This window comes from Astatotilapia calliptera, chromosome 4 (assembly GCF_964374335.1).
Source record: "Astatotilapia calliptera chromosome 4, fAstCal68.1, whole genome shotgun sequence".
Taxonomy (NCBI): domain Eukaryota; kingdom Metazoa; phylum Chordata; class Actinopteri; order Cichliformes; family Cichlidae; genus Astatotilapia; species Astatotilapia calliptera.
Window position 1 is genome coordinate 13,319,071 of NC_137425.1, and position 15,470 is coordinate 13,334,540.

General features: G+C 37.2%; 2 protein-coding genes across 2 annotated transcripts; one reads left to right on the forward strand and one right to left on the reverse strand.

The window, feature by feature from the left end:
* The first annotated feature begins 310 nt into the window (after positions 1 to 310).
* On the forward strand, positions 311 to 13,143 carry LOC113020712 (guanine nucleotide-binding protein G(o) subunit alpha-like). The gene is made up of 10 exons (XM_026164912.2): positions 311 to 467; positions 1,718 to 1,853; positions 1,943 to 2,034; positions 2,125 to 2,217; positions 2,711 to 2,871; positions 6,767 to 6,895; positions 9,467 to 9,596; positions 9,683 to 9,754; positions 10,459 to 10,546; positions 12,760 to 13,143. Exons 1-10 carry the CDS (start codon positions 429 to 431, stop codon positions 12,948 to 12,950), a joined length of 1,131 nt encoding a protein of 376 aa, XP_026020697.1. The 5' UTR covers positions 311 to 428; the 3' UTR covers positions 12,951 to 13,143.
* Positions 13,144 to 13,365: 222 nt separating this feature from the next.
* LOC113020022 (neuropeptide B-like) lies at positions 13,366 to 14,602 on the reverse strand. Its single transcript, XM_026163692.2, has 2 exons — positions 14,224 to 14,602; positions 13,366 to 13,706 (listed from the first exon to the last, which is right to left on the reverse strand). The coding sequence occupies exons 1-2, from the start codon at positions 14,479 to 14,481 to the stop codon at positions 13,578 to 13,580; spliced, it is 387 nt and encodes a 128-aa protein (XP_026019477.1). The 5' UTR covers positions 14,482 to 14,602; the 3' UTR covers positions 13,366 to 13,577.
* Between the last annotated feature and the right edge of the window lie 868 nt (positions 14,603 to 15,470).

The window sequence follows — 15,470 nt, forward strand, 5'->3', positions numbered from 1 at the left end:
TAATTTCGATCATTACTAATTACGATGTTTTAAAGCAGGAGTGGACAATTCATTTTTTCAAAGGTCCACATGAGAAACTGGGACTGCTGCGGAGGTTCACGACAATAAGTCAAATGTGCTTAATTTCATCTTTGTATAATCTTATAAGCCAAACACTGATTTCTCAAGTGGCCTCTTGGGGAAATGAACAGCTCACCTCAGCCTTAAAGGAATACAACGCATACAGGTCAGTACCTATAGCTTATTTAGTTGGGTGTAGCTCGTGACCCTCTAAGAAAAAGCTAGCATGAACGCGGCGCGCATTCTGAAAGACAGAGGCACGCACGTGGCCCTAATTAAAGCCAATTAGCCATTCCGTTTGTTTTTATCACCCCAACGAAAAATAACTTCGGTTTATCACCATCCCAGAGTGACCAGCAACAACGCAGATGTTTTCATGTCTAAATGTGCTGCCAGCCTCACTGCAGGTGAGTCATCGTTTCATTTAAACAACTCAGGATCTCTTAAAATTAGAATATACAGTCATTGGCTTGACCCATTTAGACATTTGGCGGCAGTGAAAGTACTTTCTTCTGCTCCTCTTCTGTTAGCTGAACTGCGATTACTTATCCTAAAGTGACCCCCCCCCCACCACCACCACCACCACACACACACACACACACACACACACACACACACACACACACACACACACACACACACACACACACACAATCACAATTAGAGGGGAAAAACGAGTCATTCTTTAATTGCAGGGTATTTCCTCTCCTATTTTTGGATTTACAATAACCCATGCACTAAACACTAAAACCTATGTTTGTTGTATAAATTACACACCTCCTCAGACATGTAGACGTGGTTGTTGAAAAAGTTCTCAAAATTTTAATTTGTTTTTCATTTAAAAATACGAGCTAATTTTTGAGAACGCCCCCCCCCCCCTCCAAAAAAAATTGTTCTAACTTGATAACTAAAATGCATGTAAAATATAACGATTAAGGTATAGAAACTTTTGTTTTGAATATTTGAAATGTTTCTTAAAACTGTTAAAAACGTGTCACCAAACAAAGCCTGCCCATCTGTCTGTGACAACCCTGTTGACATAAATATAAAACAAACATTACAAAATTATCTTTATGAAACATAAAATATTATTAAACAATATTTCTGTGGTCCAAAGTATTTATCACATTTATTTAGAATAAATATATATAATCATATATATTCCACCTCTGTAATATTCTTTGCTAATATTCTTGATATTTATAATTGAGCAATTTGTATATATTAGTGCTATTTCTTAAATTTGTAAATTCTTTAACTTGTTACTTAATTAGTTTAGTCTGTTACTGTCTTGGAGCAACTGTAACCCACATAATTTCCCGAGGGATTGATAAAGTATTCTGAAATAAATATGTGATTAATTTATTATTATTATTATTATTGATTTTTTTTTTAGTTTATTATTCACTATATTAGTTTGCATAATGTGAAATAAAATAATACCCGTTTTCTTATTTCACAAAGGTTTGAATAGTGTATTTGAGGAAAGAAAATGAAAGAAATAAAAAGAAAAGTGACTGTTGAAAAGTTGGGCAGTATGTTTTCTTATCTAAAATTGAATAAATGAAAACATGAAGTATGAACGGTATGTAAGTGTTAAAGTGAAAGGTGTATCTTATCCATTATAATTTGCATATTGTTTTCTCTCTCTCATTAGCTGTGCCTGGGAATGTGCCTTCACAAGGATGTTGCAGAGGAGCATAAAAAGGCAAAAGTCCAAAGCTCTAAAATAGAACGGGATCTTCACAAACATGCCAGCATGGAGAATAATGTGGTCAAAATCCTTATGCTCGGTATTTATTCATATATGTATCAGTTATATATTTTTAGTTACGTTTTGGCAAATTAAAATTAAATTAATCCTTCGATTTGTATGTGTCAGGTGCTCCAGAGACTGGAAAGAGTACAATTGTCAAACAGATAAAGATAATCCATAATCATGGATTCTCCAAACAAGAGCTTATAAGTTTCAAGGTAAAACGAGTTATCTGTCCTGCCTAAAGGCCAAAACAACTTTGTAGGTGGCAGATAAATGACAAAATGTCTTTGACATGTTTCACTCAGCCTGCAGTACTGGACAATCTTCTGACCTCTATGAAGACTGTTCTGCAAGGCATGGGGACACTGAGGATAAACCTTGCTAACAAGCAGAATAAGGTGAGATTAAGAGGTCTTTGTAGTCCATTTTAATTGCAACTCCTCTTCCCTGCACTAGATGACAGTCTCTATCCATACACAACACAGCATCAGTACAGAGGACTCATCATTATAACCCAATCTTTAACAAAGAATGAAATGATGCAAATTACTTAATGTATAGTATCAAAGCACATAAAACAGTCTGAGTCCATGATGCAATTAGATGAGCCTGTGAGCACAATCAAGATGGCAAGAATGGATTTTAAGGCCATGTATACATAGGTGTTCCAAGATATCGTCATATAAAATATCCTGCCACTGTTCACGTATAAATGCCAGATAAGCCTATTTAGTATTAAATCGAACAAGAACAAGGTAGAAGACTCTGGAGTCCAGGCGTTACAGATTGGAGGCGAAAGATCGTATTTACTCTAATGCCAAAATAAATCTAGTGTCTTCTTTTTTTTTCTTTTCTTTCTTTTTTTCCTTTTAACAATATTGTCCCTATCAGGATCATGCTCGCTCCATCCTGTCCTGCAGCCAGTGTTTAGGGGACGATCAGGAGCTCCTTCCTTTTATGGCTCATGCTTTCTGTGCACTTTGGTCCGACCAAGGAGTCCGAGCAGCTGCAGCCCGAGGATACGAGTTTGAGCTGAACGACTCTGCTCTCTAGTAAGTAGATTGACATTAAGTGACTTTATGTTGCACAACACGACCAATTATGATTGATGGTGGCAAATGTCATGGGAAATTGCCCAGTAAGAAGCATAGCGTCACATCTTGCCAATACAGAGCTACGGTAAAGAGAGCGCTGAGAATAACTTGTGCTCAGGAAATGATTTCTGTGACATTTGTGTAATAGGCTTAATTGGACCACATTTAAAAAACTGTTTGCAGAGATCCAGGGAGATGAAAATTAGAGTGGCGCAGATAAAACAAACACAATTAATGTCTGAGTTTTCTTGTTTGAGAATCCAAAGATGTGTATGCAGTTGCAGTTTCACTATCTTGGCGTATGATTCAGTTGTGACATAACTTTTCTGGATTTGATAAACTGTGTGTGTTTTTAGATATTAGATTACAGCTAGTATGTTTTCAAAACAATTTATTTATTTATTTATATTATTATTACTATTATTGAAGTGGTCAGAGCGTGTCTTTTCCCTATTGTTGTCCTCAGGTTGTGCAAATGTAGATGCTCAGTTAAAAACAAAAAGCGAGCTGTGGCAGCTACACTGCAGCCTGTAAAATGTCATGAATCCTACATGACTACTCAGCATAGATGATTTGTGTGTTGTGTCATCAGGTGAAGTGGGAATTGTTAATGTGAGTGTGGAATATGTTTTAATAAATGGCCTTATTGTTTTTCCCTGTAAGTGCAGTTATGAGACCCCCTCTCACATGTGTGATATTTTATTTAGTAAATATCTGATATTCCCCGGGCAGCTTGCTAAATTCTGATTATTATGTAAAGGCAGTTTGTTTTGCAGTCATTGTTGAAATCGTTCTTAATGCATCACTGTGACCCAATAAACAAATCAAATTGTAATTCATGTTTGATTTGAAGGTTCATGACATACGTTTTTGCATTATTATTGACTACTAGTATTAAAACATGTCTCTTTCAATTATGGCTCAAAGTTAATCTAGACATGTACTGTGACTACTTCAGTTCGTTTATTTCTCTTATAAAAACCGCTACGTTCAGATAAATTGATTTAACTTTCTGAGATTTCCTTACCTTGATAGTTGAGCATAGATCAAGATGCCTTTAATGACCTCTCCTTCAGCCTGAATTAATAGTGGAGTGTAAGTTGGTCATTCATTAGGATGTCTCTTGAATTTTGTGACTTATTGGCTTAAATTGCAGGTTACTCTTATTTAAAGACCATAAGACTGTGTACTGTGGTCAGTGTTGGTTGCATGGTCTTTTAAATGGAAATTTCTTTAGTAATTTTTATCTTTGAATGTAGAACAAATGGACTGAATAGAAGCTGTTATCTCAAAGGGAAAGGCAAGTAGATCTGTTGAGATAAAGTTTCTTTCATGTGGCCAGTCTCAGAGATTTGTGACGGCTTCATTATCAGAACTCGGACTTGAGAGCTGGAGGATAACGTGAAACCCGACTGCCTCTTTGTCTATGTTTTCACACTGCTGGACCCTGCATTGATTTCTCCCTCCGGAAATGTTGGATTGGACTATTGTGATACACTTGACTCCCCCCCCCCCCCCCCCCCCCCCCGGACCTAAATGTGTAAAATGACTTCTGATATCAGCTTTGGCGTCGGCTGAACTGTTCATGTTGCTAAATTGAAATTTGCTGTTACTACAAAGTAACTATTGATGTAACTGCTTTTTAGAAACAGATTCTAATCAGCACTACTTTATATCAGCTTGAATTTGTTGCTGTTAAGGAGGTAAAATTTTGCTTTTTTGTATGCACAGAATTATAAATAATGCATATTCAGAGCAAAACATTTTTTAAGCTTGTGTGATTGACTTTTCTGTAATATTATATCATTCATGGTGTTCCCCTTTAATTACTTTAAAGCAAGTAGATCACTTTTAAGCAATATTATTTGATCATCTTGCCACTAAACTACAGTTTTGTCTTAAAAAAAATGTTGCCTAGAAAATGTAAAGAATGCAATGATTTGCAAGTCTGTAAAACTGCTATTTAAATGATATATAACCCTTTTAAATGTGAATAAGTGGGGACTTTGTGATTGGTTTAACAACTAGCATGTATGGTGAGCGAGCATAACTTGGACCTCTGTGAAAGCAGCATTAATTCTGAAGAGTCACCAGGTTTTTGGAACAAATGGTTATTTTAACATGACGTAACTAAAAACTGCGTTCTTTGCAAATTGTGAGCAGCATGGGTCCATAGTAAGAGCAGGGTGATAAAATAGCCTGCCTGTTGTCCAGGCCTGTCTGGTGCATTATTAAATGGTAAGAAAAACAGTCTAACAAATCAAGTGAACTGATGAGGACCTCAGAATGGAGAAATGTGCTTTTAAAAATTGCAGCAATTTCTTTCCATCATTCAGAATTTGGATAAAGTCTGTTTGTCCATTAGACTTTCACAAGATTTCCGGAAGAGCTTCAAACTGTTAGAGCAGGACCTTTAGGAACATGCATGAATTAAAATCAAAATGTCTAAAACCCTTATTTTTAGCTCCTTGTGTATATAAGTGTTGGCATGTTTATTTTGTTTGTGTGTCAGAAGCGTCAAAGTGCAGAAAGTAGAGTCTTCAGAATTCCTGATGTTTTTCTGTTAGTTCCTAGGGTGTCTTACTTTGGAAGATGACTTTGTGAACACTTTTACTTTAACATATGTTGACCCCAAAAAATAACTGCTGGGGAGCGGTGTGCGCTTCTACAGTATGACGCATGTGAGAGAGCTGCATCCATAAATATCCATGCCTTGTTTACAGAGACTCACCTCCATCTGCATTCTAGTTGGGCTTGTTCTCAAACTTCATCTGTGCTCCAAAGTTTTCTTTTTGTTACTTATGCTGACTTTGGATATGCGAGTATCTCAGCATGAAATTTAAAATAATCATGAACTGACTTTTCTTCACTTGTCTAAATCAGTTTGATAATAGTTGAAATAGTTGCTGTGTTGGAATAATAATTTAAATGGAACAGTAAATTGTTTGTACCTATAATTAATGATAGAAAACACAAGTTACCATATGCCATAATAACATGGCCTGTCTAAAAACACAAAGCAGCATTTTAAAAGGCTAAAAACACTAGCTGCCAATTCCTTAAACTGGGAAGTTTCTATTGATGTTTTACTGACATGTGACTACTAACCACATGACGTTAAGTTTCCCCCATTTTGGTCACATGACAAGCTGAAGAAGTGAAGAAGGGCCCAGTTACACAAGATATAGAGTGGTCCGCAACCATGGGTCATGGGGAAATGAAAAATGAGGCATGACTCCCATTAGCTGTGAGTGATTGCTGGAGACTTTATAGCAGTCACTAGGAAAATGATTGCTAAAGCTTGATCGCATATCCGCCCACCCACCAGCAGCCACCTGTTGCTGGGAAAAACAAACTATATTCCCCAGCTGATTGGAGAAAATATTTTTGTGATTGCTTTTGTTGCTAACACTTTGTTGTACTTTAAATGGAGGTTATGGACTTGTCTAGAAACACTGTCCAGCTACTCTGAGCTGTAGTGCAACACAAACAGGAAATGGAAACGGTTTGCCTTCAAAATAAAAGCTGCACCTTTACTACCACTTGGCAAGTAGTTGCTAAGTGTCTACAGACAAAAATGAAAAACTATAGGCAGCTGTGTCAGTCTAAGATTTTGGTGCAGCGGCTTTTTTGCAACCAGTTTTACCCAGTGATAGCAAGCAGCCTCTAGAACCATTGCCAAAGCAGTTGGGGAATATGCATTTTTCACCTGCAATTGGTGGTTGTATCATGTCCAGTCACACCTACATGTACAATGTAGGTGTGATCTCATACAAACTAAATTTTGGCAAAAAACAGTGACTTGTAGTCTGAAGTCATGTTCCTTCTCCTTTGTTCTTTTCCCTTCCTCCAGTTTCTTTGAGAACATGAGTCGAATCATCGCACCAAACTACGTTCCCACAGATGCAGATGTTCTGAGAGTCAGAGTGAGGACCTGTGGAATCATTGAGACACAGTTTCAAGTTGATAAAACTATGTTTCGGTAAGACACAAAGTCCAAATACGACAGTGCAAAGATTAAATAACTGTACCTGTAATACTTTTCCTTTTTTTATTTTTTATTTTTTTTAATTAATATTTTATTTTTTGAAACAGTGCTTTAGAGTGGACCACTGATTGCCTGAAAAAATATGAGAAAAAAATCTGAATCACATTTAAGATTTACTGTTTGCCACTCAATCTCCCCTGTGCTCAGTGAATATTAAAACTATTTTACCTCACTATACTTTCAAGAGACGGTTGAACTCTTTGCATGTTTGCATAAACCTTTGTTATCACTGAATGAACTCTTTTATTCCCTTAACTCTCTTCCAACACAAACAAAATGAGGAAATCTGGATTAAAAATCGGCCATTATACTTAAGCCTGATGAATCAAATCCCTGCTCTCACACACTGCAATATGCTGCTGTGTACAAATATAGACCAAAACCGCACATGCAGCTGAAACAACACTCATGGACTATTTAAATAACACGGGCTGTTATTTAAATAGCAGCCCGTGTGCATTAGTCAATGCACTACAAATATTTTATGTTACATAGATTAGAGGTCTTTCATCTTTAGAAGATAACATTTTATGTAGTTATAAAAGGACTCTAGATATTGATGCATAACCACTAAAGACCAATCTGATGACTTATGTCAGGAATGTTGTAGTTGCACATAAAAAGGAATAAAATATACCAGTGGTGCTTTAAAGAAAGCTATGATTTGTTGTTGTAGATTGTGCGCTTGTGCACAAATGCATTATTGGACAGCCGAGTAATGACTGAGTCAAGGAAATGGGCATCGAGAGCGCCATAAACTGCAACAAACGCATCCAGAATTAAAGTGGTGGAAATTACTGGGTCATAGTTTTTATGAAACTGCCTGAAGGCTGATAGTTTCAGAGATTTTTAACACAAAACCAATGTAACTTTAACACACTGTGCTAAATAGTGATAGATTATCTACTTGTGACTGTTTCTCAAGTTATTTGTTGAAAAGTTAAGAAATGAATCAATATTTCCTGCATATCAGTTTGAGGTTATCGAGATGCACTCTGTCCAACCTCATGAGCAATTCTGAGTGAAGGCAGGTGGCTTCCTGGCAATGAATCAGTCTTGAAATATGGAGGACTTTACTTTATATTCCACTCAATATTCCAAAAGTATTAGCAGAAATATAGAGAAAGTTAGCTATGACTCATTGAAATCCCAACTTTCTTTCCCATAACTCTTGTTTTTCAGAATAACCAGGCATTCATGATGCCTCCTGCCTACTTTCCCTTCACTGTGATTCTATTCGGTCTGTGGGTCACAAACAGAATCATACCAAGACTTGAATATGAATATTTTATATACTGTAGCTGCTTCGAGGACCGCAGTGTCACCCTTCAGATTTTTTCCTGTTTTTCTTGATAAAATATGAATAATATGACGTTACTAAATTATAGTTTGTAAACTTTAAATTTGATATCTGAATGCACACAATGAAAACTGAAATATTGTTTAGATTCAATTCTCTGAACTTGTTTATCGCACAGTGCTTTTGTGTTTTCAACCAGTCTACGAGGTGACATTGGTTCTACTAGCTGCTTCTAGCTTTTTACTCAAAATGCAGTTGCAATGGACGCAGGAAAAAATCTCACCAAATTAAGGAAGCATACTGCTTTTTGTAGCAGGTGATATGATATCACTGTTGTTCAGTGGTTTCATTTAAATTTATTTCATTAAATTCATTTAAGTTTTCTTGTCTTGTGTTCTGTCTTTAAATTGATCTTAAATGCTTTTTTGTTTTATAATGAATATTTTGTTGCCCTGCAAATATGGCTAAAGCAGACTGAGTCAGTCCCATCTCTTTTGCTGAACTCAGTGTTTAAGTTGTCTATATCTAGTTCTGATCCTGTTCTTGTACTTAATGGGGAAAAGCCATAAAGAGCCCTCTTTCCATTATAAATGATGGCTTTTCTGTCCTCACTACATAAATACTGCTGTCAAATGCCACTGTTAAAACTTATTGTCACCCAGCTTGTTAACGCTTACTCTTGACCAATGGGGTAAATGCTTCATTGTCTCTGACATGAAGACGGCAATCATAGCACCCCAAAATGGGAACTCATTACCTGTGTCACCAAGACCCTTCACTTCACTTGGTGCAGAGTCTTGTTGAGATAAATTGCTCCAATAATTTAAACGGGTGAAATGTTATTTCTGAGTGTCGAGCACGCTGCCGTATGAATTGGGTGCTTATCCAGAGCTGCACAATGAGGCAAGTCAGCTGCTGGTTTGATTTGTAGTGAGACACTTCCTAACTTAAAAAAATGAAGTAAAACTACTTATACAGATTGTTGCCTCTGCTTCTCCTAATTAACTTATTTGCATAATGGCATTCCTTCTAAATAAATTGTATCATTTCTAAATATGAAATGTTCTCAGGCGACTTTATTTCAGAGCACCAAGGCCTTAGCAATTTAATTTTGAGCTATAAAATATGTAAAAGGTAGTGATTACTCTATTTCCCAACTTGTTTTTTTTTTCTAAATAAAGCTTAAAGTTTTTTCTTGTTGACAGGCTGTATGATGTCAGAGGCCAGCAAAGTGCGAGGAGGAAGTGGCTAAGCTGCTTTGAAGGTATTCAAGCTGTGGTGTTTGTTGTGGCCCTCAACAGCTATGATATGGCACTACTGGAGGATCCTTCTGTGGTATGTTGTCACAAACTGTGATTAGAAATCTCTACAGCCAGTGGATTTTGCTCAGTTGGAGTTAAAATTGCCACTTTCCTGATTAGAATCGGCTGCAAGAAAGTCTTGAACTTTTTTCATCAATCTGCATCCACACGGTTTTCCAGCAAACCACCATGGTAAGTTTTTGCAGTTTGAGTTTCTTTAACCCTTTATTGGATCATGTTCTTCCTACCATTAATTGATTAAAGGGTTCAAATGTTATATTTGAAAGTTGGATATTAGAGTTGTGCCGTGTCTTAAACTTTGTGGGAATGACTGAAGGACTGTTTTGTTCATTTCTAGTATACATATTAGGCATACAAAGTCTGAGATGCAGGATATTTCATTTAGTTAAAGAAGCTGCGAGGACTGTTTCAGAGACGCTGCGTTTAGTTTTCTTTCATACTGAGAATGTCAAATTGTTTTTATGAGCAAAAATCAGCCATCAGCACCTGAACTTAATACAATTGAAGGATTTAATTTTCTTTCAATTTGAATCATTTCTGCATGATTGTGTGTTAAAACTGAACAACCAATTATAGTGTTACACGAGAAATGTGAAGAAAATCTATTTAGATGGTTAGAATTATGACTTCATACTGACTGTAGCTGATTTGGATGGATCTGAACTTGCATGTCTTGGCATACCGGTTTTTGCATACCAGTGATTTTAATGCTGCTGAATGTTCAGATATTTTTCTTTCTTTAAAATGGACCTCGAGTGTACGAACAGTTGCTTTTGTAGATATTTGAGACTGAGAGTCATGTTGTTGAAAATCCCAGTGAAGAGGTTTCAGCAGGAATAATTGTATTATTAACACTCCTTATTTCTCTCCTACAGATTCTGTTCATGAACAAAACGGACCTTTTCCGGGAAAAGATCCTAAAATCTGGAAGACACTTGAGACTTTACCATTCTAGCTATAAAGGTACATTATAGAAACCCTCCACCCACTTTTCTTTTCTAAATGTCTTTTTAAGACGTATGAAGGAATTAAACCTTTATGAGATTTTTTTTTTTTGTGAACTACAATTCCAAGAGAATTAATTTGCAACACAACACACCCACACTCTCAACCGCTAATATTCAGCTGCTTGCTAATGCCAATATCTAACCATCCAATCACATGATAGCATTTTATTGCATTTAGTATGTGTACATGGTTAAGATTTCATGCTGAAGTTCAAATTGAGCATCAGAATCAAGAAGAAAGTTGATTTGAAGTGACAGAGTATTTCAGAAACTGCTGATCTTCTGAGATTTTCACACACAATTTTTAAGCTTCACACAAAATGATCTGAAAAGACAAATTATTCAGTAAGCATCGGTTCTCTGGGTAATGTCAGAGGAGATTGAGCAAACTGCTTCAAACTGCTAGGAAGGAAAAGAACTTCAAATAACTGTTATTTAGCAAAGACGTGCAGAGGAGCATCTCTGAATGCACAACATGCTTGCACATGGGGTCATTAAAATTGGACAATTGAAGGTTGGAAACGATGCCTGATCTGCGTCTCGATTTCTGCTGCAAAATTGAGATGGTAGGGTCAGCATTTGGCATTAAAAAACATGAAAGCCTTTTAATGTTCAGGCTGGTATAATGGTGTGGGGAATATTTTCTTGGCACACTTTGGCCCCTTGGTAATAATTATGTACTGTTTAAGTGCAACAGCCTACCTGGGTATTGTCACTAAATGTCCACGGTGTATCAATCCTCTGATGGCAGCTTCCAGTAGGATAATATGTCAAACTGGTTTCTTGAACATTACACTGAGTTTACTGTATTCAAAAGACCAGGGCCCGTATCCCTAAAGAATCTTTGTGCAAAAAGTGGCTCCTAGCGGCCAAATTCTAAGAAAATTCTCAGAGTCATGACGTTTTCTTAGAATTTCCCCTAAAAGTGACACGACAATCCCAGTTAATATAAAAGCTATTCCTCAAGATTCCTAGCGCTTAAAAGGGCTCCTAAGGCGAGATCTGCTAAGAGCAGGGAAGAGGACTTTTAGTGGCTTAGGAGTTCCCCTAAGCAGCTGCACAAAATGGCCAACAGAAGAGGCAGGAGAGATGTCCTGCAAACACTGGATGACAGGGAATTATTGAGATGCTACAGATTGGATCGTGCAGGAATCATGTTTGTGGTGGATCTCCTTAGAGATGCAATTACTTCACCAACTCGACGCCACAACGCTATTACACCGGAGACGAAAGTAATCACAACCCCGAGGTATTTGGCAACTGGGAAAATGCAACAATGCAGCAGTGATGACTTGGGTCTGCAATCACAGACATTGCTAAAAGCTGAGCCATGTTACCCTCGTTAAGACCACACTGGACTTGTAACGTTGTGATTTCTACTTCATTAAGGACAGCCTCTTGAGATAGGCCATCTTGTTTTCAACGGGGTCCATATGGGAGTGAAAGTACAAAATATGCCAGCTAGGATATTTATATGAGCAAATAAGACATGAATCATTATTTGAACAGGGTGTAATGAGTTTAAGTTTTCACATATTTTAGATTCTAATGGCTATAACCCCTACAGCTTACTATTCATTTTCCAGATATTTTCTTGAATGTGAAATATTATTTACAATTACAGTCAGCATAAGATTAGAGTGTATAATTATGTTTATTGATTTGAGGGTACATCCTTTGCTCATTATCACCAAAAGCTCATTTCCATCAAACTTGTAGGATCAACGAACCACGGCTTTTGAAATGATGACTCATACCTAGCAACGGGGTCAACCACACCTCCTCACTAAGATAGGATTTTCCATCCATTCCTTGCTCAGAGTTCACTGAAAATGTTCTGGAATCACTTCTAAGCTAAAACTCCTGGCAAGGAATTTTTAGCTTAAGTTAGGAGCTCTCTGAGAGGATTCTCAGAATCTTTAGGGATACGGGCCCAGGTCTCAATCCAATAGAACACCTTTGGGATGAGGTGGAACAGGAGACTAACATCCTGGATGTGTAGCTGACAAATTTGCAGCAACTATGTGATGCTGTCTTGGCCACATTTCAGGTCATTTAAAGGAAGCTCTTAGTCCGTTTGGGGATTATGAAGAAAAACAAAAAAATGCCTGGTTTGAAATGTACTGATTAACCTTTGCGCAGTTAATTCTTTTTCTCCTGCTATCATAGGTGCTGATGGTGATGTGGATGCTGCAGCCCACCATATCACTGCAATGTTCTCAGCATGTAACAGCAACCCTGACAGGCCTGTGTACCACCACTTCACCACTGCCATAGACGCCACAAGCGTACGGGTGGCATTTCATGTGGTCGTTGATCAGATTATGAGGGGGAACCTAGAAGCTGTTCAGCTTGTTTAAGTCTTCTGAGACTCTTTAAATTGTTTTAAGTCATTCATTGCTGTAATTTCTCTGTAAATTCTCATGTGTGCTTTTGTCTTTTAGAACTTCAAAATCTGATGAAGTAACACTATTTAATTGTTCTTTTTCCTTTCTGACTTTATAACATTTTAAATAAACATATGCTTTTTAAGCATGTCTGATCATTTTATAATTTGGCTCTTTTCTTCTTACCCTGTCTTTTACTGTTAAAAACCCAAAAATATACATGCAGCAACATTTCGTTGACAACAGAAGGTTAACTGCAACTTTGGAAATGTTTCATTTTAAATGTTGACATTTAGTACCACTAACTTGTCATTGCAGTGCTTGAGCTAAGGCATTTCAGCTTGCAATTTTGGGTGCAAGCAAAAAATCACACTGTAATACCTCAGCAGACTGAACAAGGATGAAATACTTTATTCAAGAAAACTCATAAACATTAATACATTTCTTTTCAAGCTTAAAAATTTAGAGCAGGTTTATTCTAGTCAAATGGTTCATAAGAGTAGCGTCTCTAGTGCAACACCTATTAAAATGTCCAGTTTTAAAATGTCAGTCCTGCAAGAAGTATGCTTGGTCATCTATCCCAGCTGTTGGCTTTGCTGCTTAGTCTGCTTCACAATCTGACGAGTCCAGAGAGAGGAAGACATCGGCTTTGCACCGAAATGAAGCCTTGATGTCCTGGATGCGTTCACAGCTCTGCAGGTTTGGTGTAATGTCTTTTATACAAACAGGCTGTTTGGAGAGAGGAAAAAGACAAATGGTACTGCATGAGAGAGCATCCGAAATCAATAACCTTATATATTCTGGAAACCTGAGTAAGTTGACATAAGATTTTTATTTTTAATTTTTAAGGAAGTACCATTGAGGTATTTTGCACGTAACATTTACACAAAATTTAAAGTGGAAAAAAGTGCTTAAAAGTTGTTGCTCTAAAAATAAACATTTGGAAAATTGTAGATTACAGACTGGCACAGTTAAGCTTTAAATTTTTATATTTTGCTATAAAATGAGATTTTTTTTTAAAACTTAACTTTATTATTTGTGCTTAAAAAAAAAAGTACAAATAAGAGTCTAACGGTGCTGAATGGACAGCTCCTTCCTTACTGAAGTGACGGTAACAGATTATCATAAAAACAATACTTTTCATTTTTTTCCACTAGATTTTATTTATGTTTGTCTGTAAGCGTGCTATCCTTAGTCGAAAAGAAAATTAGATTTTTAAAATTCTTTTTAAAAAGCGACCACTCACCATCGTCTTCAAGAAGGAACTGGACGCCGGGATCTCGGAGAACACGTTGTTTGTTGCGGACTCGTCAGTGTCTGCATGGTGCGGCTCCTCTCTCCTCACGTAAGCTGATCTCCGAATACCGGACAGCAAACCGGACGCCCTGCCTACGGAGTAGTAGGTTGGGCCGGCCACCTGCTTGTACCATGCCTCCGTTGGACTGCAAGCGACCAGCACTGAGATGACTACAATGGGGAGCGCGAGTTTAGGAGACCTCTTCATGACGAGCACTGACGCTTGAATGTTCGCACCTCTACTCTAGAGCAACAAGTCCTATTGGAAGTGACCGCTCACTGCTTGTATCCTCGTTTTCCGAGTCTACTTATAGCGACCCGTGATTATGCAGCTAGTTTTCGTCACGGAAAGCTGCGCGATCATTGATATACTATAGGCTCGATTGCGCTTTTAGATGGGGTGTGTTTGATGCGTGTATTTCCAGGGTGACGCAAATTCTCGGTTTATTTCTGTAGGTTTTAATCAAAGGGATTTAACAAAATATGGTAAATTACAGGAATTTTTTAAAAACATTGTCCCTCCACTTACACAGGCTGTAAAATAACTGGGCAGTTGACCATGTTAATGTCCAAATGTATGGCCTTTTATTTCAACATTAGTTAATTCCGTAGGTGTTTATATGTCAGTATGGAAATCCCTCTCATTGTGTTATTGCGATGGAAAGTAGTCATAGAAACTGCTGCTGTGCAGAACAAAATACAAAGCCTTTGGTCTGTTATAAATACAGAGTTAAATGTGCTGCCTGTTGTGTATCTTTGCGTATAAACAATTCATGGGGCCAGTCTGAGAACTCCTCACCAACTCTTCATGGCTAGTGTGATCTTAAAGACCTTTGGTTGCATTTTCTCAAATGGTCACATTTCAGTTTTTGCAAATATTTAATCGTTATACCAGATCCAGACTGACTACTGTTGTTTCTTAACTGAATCCCCTGTGTAACAACTCACCTATGATAAAGGCTGAAGCTGAATTATATGTCATCATAGAAACTCAAAATAAACAACAGACTTATTAAAAAGACATCAGATAAAAAGAAAGATGATCAATTTGGATTTTCTTAGACATGAGGAATGCCTAAAATCTCCACTCAAGACAGGCCTGCTGAAATCTAAATATAGATGATTCACCTACAGTGAACAACAGGTGACAAATCAGTCTTTTCTGGAAAACATCTAGAAAAAGAAAAGTCTGCTCAG

What these genes read in the sequence shown, in the direction of transcription:
- LOC113020022 (XM_026163692.2), bottom strand. Translation starts at nt 14,481, where the DNA reads ATGAAGAGGTCTCCTAAACTCGCGCTCCCCATTGTAGTCATCTCAGTG. An exon ending in GTTCCTTCTTGAAGACGATG is followed by an intron (nt 13,707 to 14,223) that starts GTGAGTGGTCGC and finishes CTCTCCAAACAG; the next exon opens with CCTGTTTGTATAAAAGACAT.
- LOC113020712 (XM_026164912.2), top strand. Translation starts at nt 429, where the DNA reads ATGTTTTCATGTCTAAATGTGCTGCCAGCCTCACTGCAG. An exon ending in AAGAGCTTATAAGTTTCAAG is followed by an intron (nt 2,035 to 2,124) that starts GTAAAACGAGTT and finishes TGTTTCACTCAG; the next exon opens with CCTGCAGTACTGGACAATCT. An exon ending in TTACCATTCTAGCTATAAAG is followed by an intron (nt 10,547 to 12,759) that starts GTACATTATAGA and finishes CTGCTATCATAG; the next exon opens with GTGCTGATGGTGATGTGGAT.